This window comes from Lampetra planeri, chromosome 53 (assembly GCF_965212315.1).
Source record: "Lampetra planeri chromosome 53, kcLamPlan1.2.h2, whole genome shotgun sequence".
Lineage (NCBI taxonomy): Eukaryota > Metazoa > Chordata > Hyperoartia > Petromyzontiformes > Petromyzontidae > Lampetra > Lampetra planeri.
In genome coordinates, this window is record NC_136159.1 from 4,640,648 (window position 1) to 4,657,669 (window position 17,022).

Genomic DNA, 17,022 nt, shown 5'->3' on the forward strand with positions numbered 1-17,022 from the left:
ATAACATCAAATTGAAATACGCAGCGCAGAATTCGCTTACTCGGCCCTCTGATCGCAGACAGTGAACAAGAATCTGAATCTTTATTTCTACTGGGAGGAGTCCGATGAGCTATGAAGTTTTTTTCACAGGTGTCCAGTACAACGTCTATGACTTTGAGGCGCGAGGACGAACCACAGGCAACCGCGCGGTCAGCCGGCGCTAGCAACAGTTGCCCAAGCTCTGCGGTCCTCTACATATCCGGGTGTTATCGGCCCAATTCATGACGTCGATATGTGGGCGGAAAACCTGAGCGCCTGGAGAAAGCCTACGCGTGCGTGCGTGGTTGGGGGGGCAACACGCGACGCTCAAGTTTGCACTTTTTGATACGCAAACTCGAGTTCGTATTGATTTGATAAACAAAACACCCGCGGTACTCGGATGGGGACCGCATGCATCAAAATGCAAAGGGTGAGTAACAGCGAAGCGACGGGCATCGGAGACTTTCCTCGTACGCACGGTGGGGGGGGGGGGGGTTAAGGAGCCAGAGCGCGATAGACGAAAGCGGATCCCATCGTTGCTCGTCACGTTCAGCGTTCTCGACATCTTCTTCGGGGGGGGGGGGGGGTTTGTTTCACTTTGACTGTGTCGCACCTCCCCCCCTGAGTTTTTGTAGCGCCCCCCCCCCCATCCACCGACCCCTCCACCGCAACTCCCCCCCCGCCCGCCCGCCGCTTTTAAACAAGGTCAAGCTACAATGTACTCGGGCTGCTAAATCAAAGGCATTGGAAGCCGCAAACCTCACAGGCATCCAGGATTGTGAAGGGTCTGTGCACTAAAGTGCTGGGTTTCCTTTCATTACTTTAGTGTAGTTTTCAATGGCAATTCCCCTCCTCCCCCCCCCATGCCCCTCAGAACCACTCACTAATCGAATATCCCGCCGAACCACACACCAAACGCTGCGGTCTGGCGTGTGGTTCGGTGGGATGGACATCACGTTATCTAATAACTTTTTTTTGTTTTGCCTTAATTGGGTTTGCGGCTCAGATTGGGACTCGCTTGAGATGTGTCGCATCATATCGGAGTAGACAGCGGGGGAATCGTCACGGGCTGGGTTGGTGCGTCTACCTGTGCGCTGGCCTTTTGTGAGTACTGTATGTGGAACTTCTTTTTCACCGTACGTAGCCAACCGTGCTAATCGTTGCTGGGACGAGGAGTGGGGGGGGTCGATGTTTCAGCCGGCCGGTTAGCGCGCAACCAGCAGAGTGGGCGAGCGATGGCGGTTAGTTCATCATCGTCATCATCATCAGTTTAACAAGTAGGCTTTCGCGACCAATATCATCCATAATAGAGGTTTTTTGATGGGTGAGATCGCGTAAATATATAAATGTGTCGTTAAACCTGCCACCACCCGACACAGCCAATTAGGAAGGTTTGTCACGTAAACAGAACGTGGCAATTCGTTACGAGTACAGCACACTGGTTGTGTGTTGGAGGGCAAAGCCACAACATTTACAATCATCTTGTTGTAATTGTTGTAATTACTCGCGAAACGGCGTACTCAGATTGTAAATGTTGTTGCTTTGCTCTCCAACACACCGGTGAAATCGGAACGAATTGGCCACGTTCTGTTTACGTGACAACTCTTACTCATTGGCTGTGTCGGGTGGTGGCGGGTTTAACGACACATTTATATATTTACGCGATCTCACCCAAAAAAAAAAACCTCTATTACGGATCATCATCATCATCGCCATGATCCACGGGCAGGTAGCCCGTAGGCGTCCACCGTACATTCCGTCATTCATTGTACCGTCACGCGAGTAGGCGACTGTACGCTAATCGAGAAGAAGTCGCGCGTCGCAACGGTCGCTCGGTCTGCTCGGCTGTCTGCCTCACCCCCCCTCCCCCACCTCTTCCGATGGCCGTGCGGCCACCGGGAAAGTGACGGACGCTATTAAGAAAGAAAATAATCTCATGAGGAATTGGAGAGTGCCAAGGGGGTCAGCCGGAGGCGGACGGGCGGGCGGGCGGATGAGCTGGTGGGAGGGCGGGCGGGCCGCCGTCGCGACCTGAGCCCTCCGCACGAGCGCACAATTCCCAATCGGTTCCACTTTTTTGTTCCGTAAAATCGGCGTTCTCCGCGAGTTGACGCTGATTTTACCGCGCGCCGCACGCTTCCTCCTGCCCGTGCCCGGCCACTCGCCGCGGCTACTCACGGACGCGATCGACGCCGCTGATGCATCTTGGAAATTTCGGGGGGGGGAGGGGGTGTTACGGAGGATGGAATTAAGACGAGGACATTTTTCCTGCTCCCTGCGCGTTTGACATTCCTTGCCCCCCCCCTTCCCGTAAGTTATTTATTGAATTCAATAATTCGTTTAACTTTTTCCAATTTCGCACGTGTTGGCGCTGGGTTTTTTGACGAGCAGAGAATCGGGGGGTGGGGGGGGGGGGACCCAATTTAAAGTGCACACCACGAAAGGGCACCCAAGGTGGCATGCGTGGCGTCTACAGCTGACTCACCACCCTCTCCAGCACGTCGTTACGCATCGCGCTCTGGCTAACGATGATCGCACCCCTCCTCCCCCCCCCCGAGCTAAAACGATGACGAGCGGACACCGCCAACGGCGATGACGGTCCCCCTCTCATGAACGGGGTTACGGCGGGATGCTCGCTGTCATTTTTGTCGTATCGCACGGCGGCAGCGGGGAGACCCGGTTTGGGTTTCGCACGGCGCGAATACTCCACCACCTCCGCGCCTCCACCGCTCGCGTGCGATGCCCTTTTGATATGTTTATTTAGCGAGTAGCCTATGTGAAAAGAGGGCAGGAGCAAGTGGCTAAATAAATATAGGACGGCTTTACGGGGCCTTGAACTTGCGCGCGCACGATCGTCGTCTCTGTTCTGCTCCCCCCCCCACCCCCCACCCCCCCACCCCCCACCCCCACCCACTCACGATCGATGCATCGCTGTTTTGCTCCGGTGACCCCAAGATGGAGAGTACGGAGGGGTCATAAGTCGGCGTTGCTTAGGGGGGGGGGGGGTTATAGAAACAAACGTTTCGGCCAAGGAGACTTAGTCAGGACTGATCGACCCAAAATGCGACTTTTTAAAAATCTTTTTTTTCCCCTGGTGCCTCCAAGGCTTTTCCCCCACCACCCCCCAGAATTAGATTTTTTATAAAACTCGTTTACTCTGAAGATCTCTCCCCCCCAACCATTGACAAATAAACAAAAAATAAAATAACGTGTCTCCTCCTCCCTCCCGCCCACTGACTCCTCCCCTTTCCACTCATCCCCACCCAACACTTCTCGTTGCCAGGACTCTGTTTTTCGTGGCAAATAGCTAAATATAATTGGCAGCTTTTTTTTACATATATTTCTTTACAAACACGTGGGAGAACCGTCGGGCAATTTTTTTATGCCACTTTCGTCTCCTCGTTATTACGGGTGAACAAAGTGGCGAACCGGGAGAGATGGGGAGGGCATCGCAGGAGGCATGGGGAGGGGGGCATCTCTGAAGCTTCGTCACGCACTCCCGTAGTTCGAGTTTGAATTTAGTTCTCTCGCGCGCTCAAATTTTCCCACCCGTCTATTTCTTTACTTATCGAAGGCCCGCGAGAGCGGCGCGCGGTTGCCGCCCTATCCGAGCACGTCGATGTAGATGGGCGACTTGTCCTTGAGCTCCTGGAGGATCCCGTGGATGGTCCGAATGTCCAGCCTCATGTGCGGCTCGCGACACCAGCAGCCCAGCATGAGGTTGTAGACCTCCATGGGACAGGCGCGCGGACGCTCCAGCACCCGGCCGGCCGACACGCACTCGATCACCTGCTCCGTGCCGACACAGCGCGCGCGCACACGCACGCACAATGACAAAGATTTCCCTCCACCCCCCCTTCAGAGCCTTCACAGACTGTTGGGGGCAAGTGCCGTTAGCCGAGTAGCGCCCCATGAAGGTGGCGATGGCGCACGGTGAGGTTGGTAGCCAGCACCGCGCCCGTCCACCTTTGTCTCCCAGGTGCCGATGTATACACACCGCACCAGGTATTCATTTGAGGCCGAGTTTGCCTCGTAATCGCCTAGGGCCGGTTCAAATATTCGCCACTTTTATTGGTCATGAGCGGGAATCGAACTCGGGTCATTGGGTTCGAAGCGCTGCGCGATAACCACTGGGTCACCGCTCTCCGCATGCGCGTACATACACGCACGCACGCACGAGTGAACGACTGTGGCTTTCAAATGGTTGAAGGTGAAGGTATAGCCCTGCAAGTGCTTGCTCACGTCACTGTTGGTAGAAGGACCTCCACTAGAGGGCGTTCTAGTTAGCCCCCCCCCCCCCCCTCTGGAGGGTACTTAGGCCTCCTCTTCCACACTGGACAAAGGTGAACCTATTTCTGTCGCCGGGTGAGCGGAGGCGATGGAATTGAAGAAAATTGCACCGTTTCAACTGCTGTGCCGGGCGATTGAACCGGTGAATATTACACCCTGAACTCGCGGGAGGTCGGATTTGCAATGCAGCTGTCGGACGCGAAGTGACGTGATGGTTTTGGTAACAGTTGGGATTCAGTTTGTGCGAGTGTGAATTGAAGGTTAACTTGGCAAACACGCGTGTTATGATTTTCCCCCACACTCGTTAATATTTTTGGGTAATTTTCTCTGGCGAAATCGCCTCGAGCGCGTGACGCCTATTCTATAGATCTCAGAAGTTGAGCACAGTTGAGCCTGGTTAATGCCAATATGTTAAACTTCCTCGGAATGTCAATTGCGTTGTTGGCCTGAGCTATCATTCGGGCCAGAAGACAGTGGTCGACAGCGATGAATTGTTGGATATATATTTGTATGAATTCTAACTGTGTGGAGATTTAGCCTCTCGTATGCATAGTGGGGTTTTCTCCGGTTGTACCTTTACGTGTCATATTCCCATTAATATGTTTAAAAGAAAAATCGAGATTTAAAACTCATATCTTTAGAACAGTTTTTTGAGTTTGGTTTGTTGTACTTCCCCTACGCCTCCGATTAACACGGTCATCTACGTACAGTGCGAAAGAAGTTCAACATACATACGTTTGGCAAACTATACATTTTAACTAAAATATGTTATATTTTACCAGAGAAGGCCGACTGAACTATGTAGCTCTTTTTCAGATGCGACCTGGCAACAAATGATAGCTCAACGAAGTGGATTATCACGTGGAAATTTCTAGCAGCCAAATACTCTAAACACACGTTGTTTCTAAATGTGGAGGGAAAAACTGGAGGATTCGGAGAAAAATTCATGCGACCGTGGGGAGAACATGCAAATTCGAAATATACAGCAGCAGGCGTCAGGGTCGAGATTGAACCCACGACCTCCTGTATAACGGGCGAGGTAGTTAACATCTCCTAGCCACCGTGGCGCTTATGAAGGCCGGACCCTCCTGAGAGATAGTTTTGAGACTCGCTGAGGTTTCCCTGCATAAAGGGCATTTATTATTGTTATTATTGCTGTGGGAAAGCAATTGTGAGGTTCATGCCGGCATGATGAAGCTCTTTATAAAAGTGGAACATTCAGATCCCCCTACGCGTCTCTTTTGAACTCGGCTCTACTCAAGACACACCCTGGCATTGATCCCATTTACGGCGTAATGCAGGGGTTTCAATTTCCCAACATTTTTGCAAAAGCCTGCCGCTGAGATGAGAATGATTGATCTGCACAGTAGGGACACGCGGAGAATTTCACTCGGGTTTTTCGAGAGCATTTTGGGCACCTTGAATGCATCCGATGGGCTGCACCATTGAACTGATCTCGAGTATTATTATCTCCACCATAGTGGGCTTTATTGGTTCGGAAACCGCTCATGATGGTAAAAGAAAAAGAGTAATAAAACTTGTCCTTCAGCGACGCGCACCCTCTAGACACCTCCAAGGTTGCTTCCTGTATGCCACGGGCTATTAAGGGATGTAATGCCAGTCAACTTTGTCTCAATTCTCAGCCATATTACCCAGCCTGCCCTCCCCCTCACATTGTTCTACCTGTCGGCTCCCCTGATTTATTTGAGCGGTGGGCCACAGAAACCACGCCCGTGCCTTCTATGCCTTAAATGTGAATTCCCCGGTGGAGCAGATCCGTCCTAACGCGCGCAACGTGACGGATGGTGACGTGTACATATTTCGAGGGAGGCAGATACTGACCGAACTGCCACTCGGTCATTGTAATAGCCAGGGCATTTAACACGCTATCACACCGGGGACAAAGACAGAGGTCCCTTGTTTAGCCACCTTCTCCTTGTCTTCCCTTCATTTTTCCCACAATGAGGCGGTTCAATTCCTAGGATATTTCGTGCATAGTGTACGCGTCGAAACACTTCGTACGAGCGTAAAGGTGCTTCGGTTGTTTGCGACCAATCAGAAGCGGGTTTTACCTGCTCTCAGTCGGCTGGAGTGTCACAATCCACTGGCCAGTGTTCACTAGCGATCGGGATTCTATATTTTTAAGTGTTTAGAACGAGGCTTAAAGAAATTAGAGAATGCGGGGCAACAATAGCTTGTGAGTAAAATCCATCAACATCCGTTTTTGATGATTGGGGACTTATTTTACAATATATATATTTTCAAAATCTCCCCGTTAGAAACGAACGTTTGGCCGTACGCGTGTCAAAATGTTTAGCTCTGGAGCCCTTCTGAAAAATAATTGAGAAACGTTCATCGCTCAAGTCGCTCACTCGGTCGGCCAGTCGCGATCGTCCTCGTCGTGCGTTACAAGAGGCAAGCATTAACGTGCACAGAGACGTGTGTACACACATTGCGACTGGAGCCAGCACACACAACAAAAAAACCTTTACAGATTCCATACCGATATAAGCCCCTGACACGCACACTCAATCAGCTTTTGCCCCAACTCCTTTAAGGAGGGGCCGAGGTGTTCCATTATCCTGGGCATCACTCACGCTGCTGTGGTCACTCACCCGTACACGCCCCCCATTCCCCCATGCCCCCCCCCCCCACTTCCCAACCCCCACACCCCCCCGCCTTCACCAAAATAGCCTCTCCTGCAAGACCGACCCACCAGCTCGTGAAACGCACTACCACTCTCTAAGCACGCGTGTGCTGCGTTCCTATGCCGACGCTGCATTGAAAGTCAGGCCAACCGAGGCTGGGTTGTAAACCCAGGCGAATGATGCTCGTTGAAGATTTTGTTTTACTTGGAGCGGTGGCGTCCCGGCAAGATGTGGCAAGGACGCACGCCTCGCTCTTTCAGTGGGCCGGGTAGCTCGCTTATGAAATGCAGCGTGGTGCTCTTAACTCTTTCCCCATTCTGATGAGGTTGCAAGGTGCGCGAGTGTCCTGCTCGCCGCCGAATCTCGGAACGTGCGAGCGGTTCGGCGCTAATTTTATTGGGAAAGGCGTAGCGGTGGCGCCGTCATTTTTAAAGACGTTGTGCTCACCCGCAGAGAACTGTAGCGACACGACCACCGCACTCTACGGCAGCTGGCGCAAAACTGTGCCACACGCCCTTCCGCATGGCTTTGTGTGGGAGCCTCGGTACCGATAAAGTAATTGTATTTTAGTTTTACTTCCGATTGCGTTCCGATGACGTACGCATAGGTACACGCACGTCATCGGAACGGAATCGGAAGAAAAACCGATGACGTAAATGGAACGGGTTAAGCCGTGCCGCCCTCCGAAGTGGTGGCGGTGGGCCGGTGGTCACCTGTGACCGTTTACATTTTAAATGTCTCCTGTCGCACCTCAGATTTCAATGGCGTCAACAAATGACAACCCGCCCTTAAAACAAAACAAAAATTGCAGACATTTGTCAGTGCGCTGCTGGATGAATGCATTGCCGGGCAGAGTCAGTCATGCGGGCTCGTTTGACCATACTTCACCGTTGTGGTCAGTGCCGGTTGGCGAAGGGTGATACCCAGGAGGAGTTCACAAAGCAGCAGGTTCGTGCACCTTCACAATGAAACCCGAGTTTGATTCCCGTCCGTGGCTAACGTCAGTTGGGAGCCGATATCCGAGCCGCTCCTGGGCGTGGCCCCTTCAACCAACCCACATTCGATGAGCCTTGTGAAGTATGGCCACACAGCCTCGTGAAGTGTGGGCACACGACCACGTGACGTGTGGCCACACAACCTCGTGATGGCTACAGAACCACGTGAAGTGTGGCCACTCGACCTCGTGACGTGTGGCCACACGACCTCGTGACGTGTGGCCACTCGACCTCGTGACGTGTGGCCACTCGACCTCGTGAAGTGTGGCCACTCGACCTCGTGACGTGTGGCCACTCGACCTCGTGACGTGTGGTCACTCGACCTCGTGACGTGTGGCCACACGACCTCGTGAAGTGTGGCCACTCGACCTCGTGAAGTGTGGCCACTCGACCTCGTGACGTGTAGCCACTCGACCTCGTGAAGTGTGGCCACTCGACCTCGTGACGTGTGGCCACTCGACCTCGTGACGTGTGGCCACTCGACCTCGTGACGTGTGGCCAATCGACCTCGTGACGTGTGGCCACTCGACCTCGTGACGTGTGGCCACTTGACCTCGTGACGTGTGGCCACACGACCTTGTGATGGCCACAGAACCTCGTGAAGCGTGGCCACACAACTGCGGTGCCGTAGGGACTTTCATCCAGCAGTGAACCGATAAAGCGGCCGCGCGCCACGTGACAAGCCTCTCCCGCTGTTGCTCACACAATTGCATTTTTTCTCGTCCGCTGCTTGCCCACCCACTCTGCCACCGGTCCTGCTCCAATACCAAACCCTTAGCCCCCCTCGCCTCCCAGGGTCCCTGACCCCTTCAGCCCCCACCCACTCCCTCCCTCCCTTGCATCCTCCCGTCAACCCCCCCAACCCTACCACCTCCCTTCGGCCGCCCTCTGGGAAGGAGAGTGGTACATTGCTCGGCTCCTCAAAATGTGTCCCATAGCAATCAAAACTATCCAATCCCATCACGCCGCGGCCCATCCCATCCCCACCCCTATCATTTTTCCATCGCCATATGTGCAGAGTGCACACGTCTGGTGTCAGGGTTTACCGAAATAGGTGATAACTCACCCCATAAGCGAGTGGCCACCCCTTCGTAGCACTTGCCCGTGGCGAGCAGAATTGACGCTGGTTTGCTACGCCGGCTGGCGTTTCAAAATAGAAGTTCGACTCATGGCGGCGGTGTTTATTTTATTTTCAATTTGGCAATTTTTTTTTTCCTCCTCTTCCTCCTCGCGCCCCGGAGATAAAGCTGCGGTTTGCTTGGGTGGCCACCGTTCGGATGCTTCGTGTTCCTGCGATGCAGCCGAGCGGGGGTAGCGCGTTTTCCCACTTGCCGCATTGCACGCCTTTGCTTTTGTGGCCTCCGGAGCCTGCCCCGGTTGTGTTTCACCGTAAGCACTTGCCCGCCGTCCGCTCCGCAAGCGCGCATTTTAAGAGCCTCGTGGCAAATATATTTTAAAAAAATATTTGCAAAATTATTTGATTGGGTGAAACGACGCAGCGACATTAGCTCCCCCCCCCCCCCCGTTACTGGCCTGTGTAGCGTAGAGCCTGTGTCTCTGTATGAATAGCCACCAATGCAAAATGTGCCACGCGATAGTAATAATAATCATAAATATGCTAAAATTCGTAGTTGTATGGTGAATCTGCAGCAGTGTGGTGTGCAGTAGGGTGGGTAGAATAATACATAGTGTAATATTACATAAATATGCTAAAATTCCTCTTGATATGCAAATTATGTTGTCAAGGCGCTCTTCCTCCTCCCTCCCAGCTTAAATAGACGCTCCAAGCCCAGGACTTGTCATTCAGACTCTGTCTTATCGACAGACCTGTTCTTCACCTGAGGACGGCTGCTTGCGTTGTGGCCGAAACGTCGTGAGAATTATTTTATTATGTTTTATTTTTATTATTTTATTATTTCCATTCTACGTGACTTTACCGAAAGAACCAAGAAGATGAATCCCTGCAGTCACGAAAGCTTTAAATCGAAAAAATAATAATCATAGTCGTTAACAAATGATTCGGCGACCTTTCTGCATTGGCAGTGGTGTGAGCAAGCAATTGCAGGGCCGCACCTTTGCCGTGTGACCTTTTTTATTATTGCATTAAAGATGCTGTGACATTGATCGCAAGAGCAGTGTGCGCTTCTGCCATTGTTCCTGCTTAACAACCGAATATGATTTCTGCACTGACTAAATTACGATAAATTATAGACAACTGCTCTGTAAAGCGCGTTTCCGATGGCTCTTGTAACAAAAAAACGAAAAAATAAATCCCATTTCTAAATCACCCCTCATCTCAAGCAGGATCTTCCCTGATTTTTTACACAAACAAAACCGATGCATTTCACAAAACTCTGATTGCTACAAGCGTGTGCATTCTTTGTCGAGGTTGAAGAGCGCACAGACGCATTCTGGGGCGATTGCACAATTACAACAGCATCAATCACTAAATGAATTTGAATCGCCTACAGCACTCGATCTTTAGAAATCCTTTGTGGATATCCGAGCAGTTTCAATTTCTTATAGAATCCTGTGGGGGATTTTTTATTCTCTCAAAATATAATATCCCGGGCACACGAGATGATTTTTTTTTATTCCGTGTACAATTTGCCCATCCAGGTTTGTGAGAACAACAGAGATGCCAAAAACGGCATTCATATTAAGCCACAGGTATCAAGAGTGAAATAAATAAAATATATTTATAATAGGCAACGTTTTCTGGTGATGGTACATTTGTGCTGTGAAGAAGGTGTCCTGGAGAAGGGCGATTGCCCGAAACGTCGCCTATTTTTCATTTTTAGGCTACAATGTTATTGAACGAATCCGTTGAAGAGTTGTTGTTACTTGTGCACCACTGCCAAAGCAGCAGCAGCAGCAACAACAACAGCAGCATCAGCAGCAACATCAACCACAGCAATAGCAGCAGCAACAACAGCAGTATCAGCAGCAACAGCAGCAGCAACAACAACAGCAGCATCAGTAGCAAAATCAACCACAGCAATAGCAGCAGCAGCAGCAGCAACAGCAGCATCAGCAGCAATTGCAGCAGTAACCACAGCAATAGCAGCAGCAGCAACAGCAGCAACAGCAGCATCAGCAGCATAAACAGCAGCAACCACAGCAATAGCAGCAGCAGCAACAGCAGCAACAGCAGCAGCATTAGCAGCAACAGCAACAACAGCAGCAGCATTAGCAGCAACAGCAGTAGCAACAGGTGCAATTGCACCAGCAGCAGCAACAGCAGCAGCAGCAACAACAGCAGCAGCATTAGCTGCAACAGCAGCAGCAACAGGTGCAATTGCAGCAGCAACGGCGACACAACAACAACAGCAGCAGCCTCGTCACCAAAGAATTCGTTATTTTTTCGAGTGAGGTCATTGCCCACGAAGGCAGCGCGACCCACAAGGCCTGGGTGGGTTTGAGAGCCGAGAGGGGAGCGAGCGAGCGAGTGAACGAGCGGGGGTGGCGGCAGCGGCAACGTAGCGAACTCGTTGGCTGGCGGACCGCTCCATCTCCGTCTCTCTTCTCGACTTTTCACGTCGCGGACAGAACGGGGGGGCAAGCAGCGGCTGCGGTTCCAAATCGCGAGATTTGTTTTTTTCCGCGTGAAAATAATAAACGAAAGGCTCGTCGTTTTACGCGCCAGGATTGTGCGGACGCTTCTCGCGGGTGCGCCTTCCCCGCGCCAGTGCGCAAAGGAGGCCGGTCGTTTCCACCTCTGCGGCAAGCGACGTTGTCCGCTCCCGCTGACTGACGTGAAAACGAAGGTGCTTTGGCGCTCGGCGGTTAAAAGTAGATTTCACAAAACATGGGATTGCACTGCAAGTTCAACTTTTCTCGTTGGATAACTACCGCGTAATTGTTGATGTCGCTGACTATGTTGTGCGAACTTGTCTCTTTGTGCCAATTTCCCAGGAGAATGCTGGGAAATTGGAGAATCCTGTGAAACTGTCACAGGTGACAACTCTATTTACAGATCCGCAAGCTACTTTATTTTGCTCCGGTGTCACAACCTTCGGTGAACGTAGCCACACACGGACAGAGCCTGTGGCGTGAGCAACAACCCTGAAAACGAGATGCCACACTCAACCGTGGCATTAAGACTCGCATACTCGTTTGAGAAGAAATCATATGACAATTCTGCAATGACAGTGAAGAAGGACACTGTGTCCTGACCACTCCCTTTCTTCCCCCTGCTGTATGAACTCGAACCTGCCCTTCAGTTTAGCATTTCAATTCCTGTTGCGATAACCCCGACTCCAATCTCAATGCGTTCGCCCACCCCCCCCGACTCTCAAACTCTCTCTCTCTGATCAGCCGTGATGGGCGAATCGCGGCTGATCCGGTTGAGACGTTACGCCAATCAGCGCTATCTGCCCCGGCGCAGAGATCAGATCGTATCGTGCCGGATTAACCTCCATCACACCTTGTCAAGCAGTGGACTCACATACATGTGTCCGCTGTCATTCCTGACGGGACCCTGTGTCTATGACCGTTAAGTATGTATTGAGCAATGTTAGACAACTGACATTGTTAGATAACTAACATTGCTTCTAGATTTGAAGCTTTCGTGACTCTTGGTTTTTTTGGTAAAGTCACGTAGGTAAAAAAATAAAATAAAAATGAATAAAAGTAATAATAGAAATAAAATAAAATAATAAATCACGACGTTTCGGAGGCAACACAAGTCTCCGTCATCAGGTGGGACCGTCACAGCTAGATTTACCGTATCAAGTGAGGCAAAAATTTCAAGATACAAGTTCTTAAATGGGGGGAGGAGGGGGGGAGGAGCTTATCTGAGTGTGATAGCCAATGAATGGAACGTATTGGGGGGGGGGGGCGGGGCTAAAAGAGAGCAACAGGTGCACATGCTAAAGGTCACATGCTAGAAGAGAACGACACTAAGAACATAACTAACATTGCATTTGTTTACAATGCTCTCCAATCAGCTCGTACACACACACATACAAACGACATTTGTTGTTGCAATACAAATGAAATCCTTGCAAATTGTATTTTCCCTAAAGCGTCGCACGCAATTCTGCGGCGCTACAAGTTAAGGTTAAAGGTGCAGCCCTGTAATTCCTCACCTCACGACCACTGCTGGCAGGAGGAGGACATCGACGAGAGCAAGCTCTCTCTCTCGAAAGACTCTGGAGGAGAATATTTGGCCTACTCTTCCACGCTGGCTGGACATCGTCAAAGTAGTGGAAGTAAAATTCGATTTAAAGCTTTCGTGACTGCAGGGAATCATCTTCTTGGTTCTTTCGGTAAAGTCACGTAGAAGGGAAATAATAAAATAATAAAAATAAAACAATAAAATAATATAATATTTTATATTAAATTATATAATATTTTATATTATATTATTTTATTACCAAGAAGAGGTAGTGGAAGTACCCACACTTTACCCCACAGCAAGAAATGTGCCGATCAGCTCATTGAGACGCACCCATTTGCACTACTGGGTGGACAGAGGGGGGAGAAGGCGAGGGAGTGGGGGGGTTAAAATCTTACCCATTCTTTTTTACCGCCACAGCACCGTGGCAACATCCCTCTTCAGCGTGAAATATTAAAAAAAACAATCTTATCGCCTTATATTTTTGCCTGGGGATACCATTCATTTGGGTACATTGATGCCCTGTGCCGTATGCTACCCTTACGCCAGACCGCCTGAAGGGGTGCATTTCTATGAAGCCAGATGTGAAATGAAATTGGTCATCAGGATGTAATAGCTCCATTCATGCAAGGCACATCGCTTATATATCTCCTGATGTATAGCGCTGACTAGCAGCCATTAAATATCGGTGCATTTCCTGTCATAATACACCCTCGAAATATGAAATAACCGCCTCTTTAACTCCCCGAAATGTTCAATTGTGCCGCATTATCAACAATTAACGGACTGCATTGCCCTTGTCACGTGTTAAATTATCTTCGCAGTTTCCACTTCCGTCGGTGTAACATTTGTTTGAAACACGTTTTGCGTGCGTTTTTTTTTTTCACACACGTGTCGATGTGCAATTAAAGCGAGCAACGTTTTAGATGCGTGTAAAATATCCTCCTTTTTAACGCAGGGCAATTATCGCGACGCCTCGGATAAATAATCTGTGGCACGCGAAATATCGCTCGTGTCTGAAATAATTACAAAAATGTACAGCATCGCTTTGTACGGTGATTGCGTGTGATGTTGATATTGCATTGTTTATTTATAGTTTACAATAAAAGGAACGGAACAACAGATATTACAATCTCCCTTTTGAATTCAAGAGTAGCAAAAAAATCTATACCATATGCTTACAAAAAATAATTGCAATTCTTCAGGCAATATATTTAATCGCGTTATATAAAGTAGAAATTGGTTAAAGGCGCAGCCCTGCAAATCGCCTACTCACGCCACTGCTGGCGGATGGGCCTCCGCTTGGGGGAGATCTGGAGAGTCACCCTTCAGAGAGTACTTTGGTCTACTCTTCCATGCCGGGCCACAATATTTTGGAAAGATGTGGGAGAGACACCCACACTTTACCCCGCCACACGCAACCTGCCGATCCACCAACTTTGGTGTAGCCCACTCATTCCTGCTGGATCGGGGTGATGTCACTTTCTGAGTGGTGGGGGGAGAGGATTTCAGTAATTGCCCCCCACCCCCCCCCCAACCCCCGTTGTTTCAACCGCCGCGCCGGGAGATAGAATCGAACCGGCGACCTCTGGATTGCAGGTTCCGGTGTGCTCACCATTACAGAATCAGAATCTTTATTTATACTGGAGGAATCCGATGAGCTATGAAACTCTTTTTCACAAAAGCCAAGCAGACAGCGTCCCTCTCATTATCTACAAATACTCAAGATAATTATGGAAGCATAGAAAATACGACGCTATTTACAACTGTATTTACCCAAGAATGTCAGTGTGTAACGCGCGTAGCGTCACTCCACGTCCACCAGCCCCCCTCATTAATAATCATGAACAGGTTACGTCCTCCACATGGACCCCCCCCCCTCATTAATAATCATGAGTGGGTGACGTCACTCCACATGGGGGGGGGGAGGGAAACGCCTCCTCTCCCCTCCTCGGCATCAACTTACAACCCTCACTACAAAGGCAGAAGCCTCATGTCACGCCATCTCCTAACGCTATTGAGACAAAAATCTTGACTTAAAGCCTTCGTGACTGCAGGAATTCATATTCTTTGGGTCTTTCGGTAAAGTCACGTAGATAGGTTCAAAGATTGCAACACAAGCGGTCGTCATCAGGAAAAGGGGGTTAGCTTCTAAAGGCAAACTGTTTATGAAGGTTTGAAATGGGCGTAGCCCAAATGTCAGCAGCATGGGCGGGGCAGCTAATGTTAATGTGAGTGGTGGGCAGCAACCATGACGGTGGTTTGTTTTCCACCAATGAAAGCGGTGCCAGGTGAAAATTAGCACATTCATGTATAATCGGTGAGCGGCCTCCACGGCACGTGCGCTGAAGTGGCTATGTTAATGAGGGAGATTAGCATGTTAATGTGAGAGATTAGCATGTTAATGGAAGATCGCAGGGCAGCAACCTCTAGGTCGGCGCGCGAAGCGGCTGTGTTAGGGTGAACCTGTTAATGGACAACTAACATCGGAAGGTGGTGGGATGGGAACATCACAGCCAGTTATGACTTAAACTGGTTGATAACGTCCTTCCAATGATTACTCAGTTTGTACCCATCTTCTCGGTTGAAATTGTCGGTGTCTGTATAGATGGATGGCTTCATGAACGAATCTTTTTTTGATAGCCAGTGGGTTTAAAAAGTACCTTCGTCTTGGAGAAATCAATTTCGTGTGAGCCAACTGCATTAAAACAATTATCAGCCACGGCCGAGGTATTGGTCCTACCGTGTTTCAGATCTGCCTTATGTTCACGAACACGGTCCAAAACATGTCGCTTAGTTTCCCCAATGTAACAACTGCTGCAGACACAGCCTAGTTTGTAGACGCCGGGGTATTGCATGTCAGGGATCACATCCTTCACAGATGGAATCAGATCACGAATTTTATGTACTGTGTTAAATAGAACCTGGATCTTGTGTTAACTCATGATTTTGGAAATATTCTTGGTGACCCCTGCTATGTATGGCAAGGTGATGGCTTTGATTGGGTCCTCAGATGGTTCTTTCCCAACGGTTGGGGTGATAGCTTTACGGATTGTGTAGTCTGAATATCCATTCATCTTGAGAGCTTGGTGTTAGTGTTCCAGTTCACTGGCTAGGTGATGATGGTCGGAAATACATCCAGCTCTATGGTGTTTTGATGAGGGAATTCTTCTGGGATGGATGGTGGTGGGAGTCAGGTTTTACATAGGCATCCGTATGAGTGGCTTTCCTGTAGACAGAGTGTCCCATTGAGCCATCTGGTCTCTTTTTGATTAAAACATCCAAGAATGGTAGCTCGCTATCCTTTTCCACCTCCATGGCGAATTTGATGGCTGGGTGTATAGAATTGATGTGGTTGAGGAATTGGTTCAGAGCTGGTCGGCCATGTGGCCAGATGACGAACGTGTCATCTACGTACCTCTTCCACAAGGACGGATGCAGAGTAGATGCCTGGATGGCATCTGTCTCAAAAATTTCCATGAAAACATTGGCTACAACTGGATATAAGGGAGAACCCATTGGGGTACCTTCAAATTGTTTGTAGAATGTTCCATTCCAGGTGAAGTAAGTGTTGTTGAGGCAGTGTCTCACGAGGGCCGGTACATCAGCATTCAGTTCTTGTTGGACCAATTCTTCAATGATTGCAATGGTGTCAGGCACAGGAACTTTGGTAAACAAAGAGACTACATCGAAACTAACGAGCAAATCACCTGGAGATAGTGAGACGGGCAAAAGGCTAGTCACTATAATAATAGTAGTAACAAAAAAAGAAACGTTATCAAATAACGCCCTGAAATTTTTTGCTTTGTTTTTCTCCACCCCCCCCCGCCCTCCTTACAAAAAAAACTCGAGGCGATGCGATTATTAAGTTTTGGTCAAAACGACAACCGAAAAGGTCTCGTGAAATTGTCACAGTTGCCCGCTCTTCGAATTACTTCCTAATTTAATTGTT

General features: G+C 49.7%; 1 protein-coding gene across 1 annotated transcript in view; it reads right to left on the reverse strand.

The window, feature by feature from the left end:
- Positions 1-3,296: 3,296 nt before the first annotated feature.
- The window catches only part of LOC144734829 (BDNF/NT-3 growth factors receptor-like), a 280,911-nt gene continuing 267,185 nt past the window's right edge, over positions 3,297-17,022 (reverse strand). Inside the window, exon 18 of the mRNA XM_078617227.1 lies at positions 3,297-3,807. Within this exon, the coding sequence (XP_078473353.1) occupies positions 3,622-3,807 (186 nt within the window). The 3' untranslated portion in view covers positions 3,297-3,621. The remainder of the gene's footprint in view (positions 3,808-17,022) is intronic.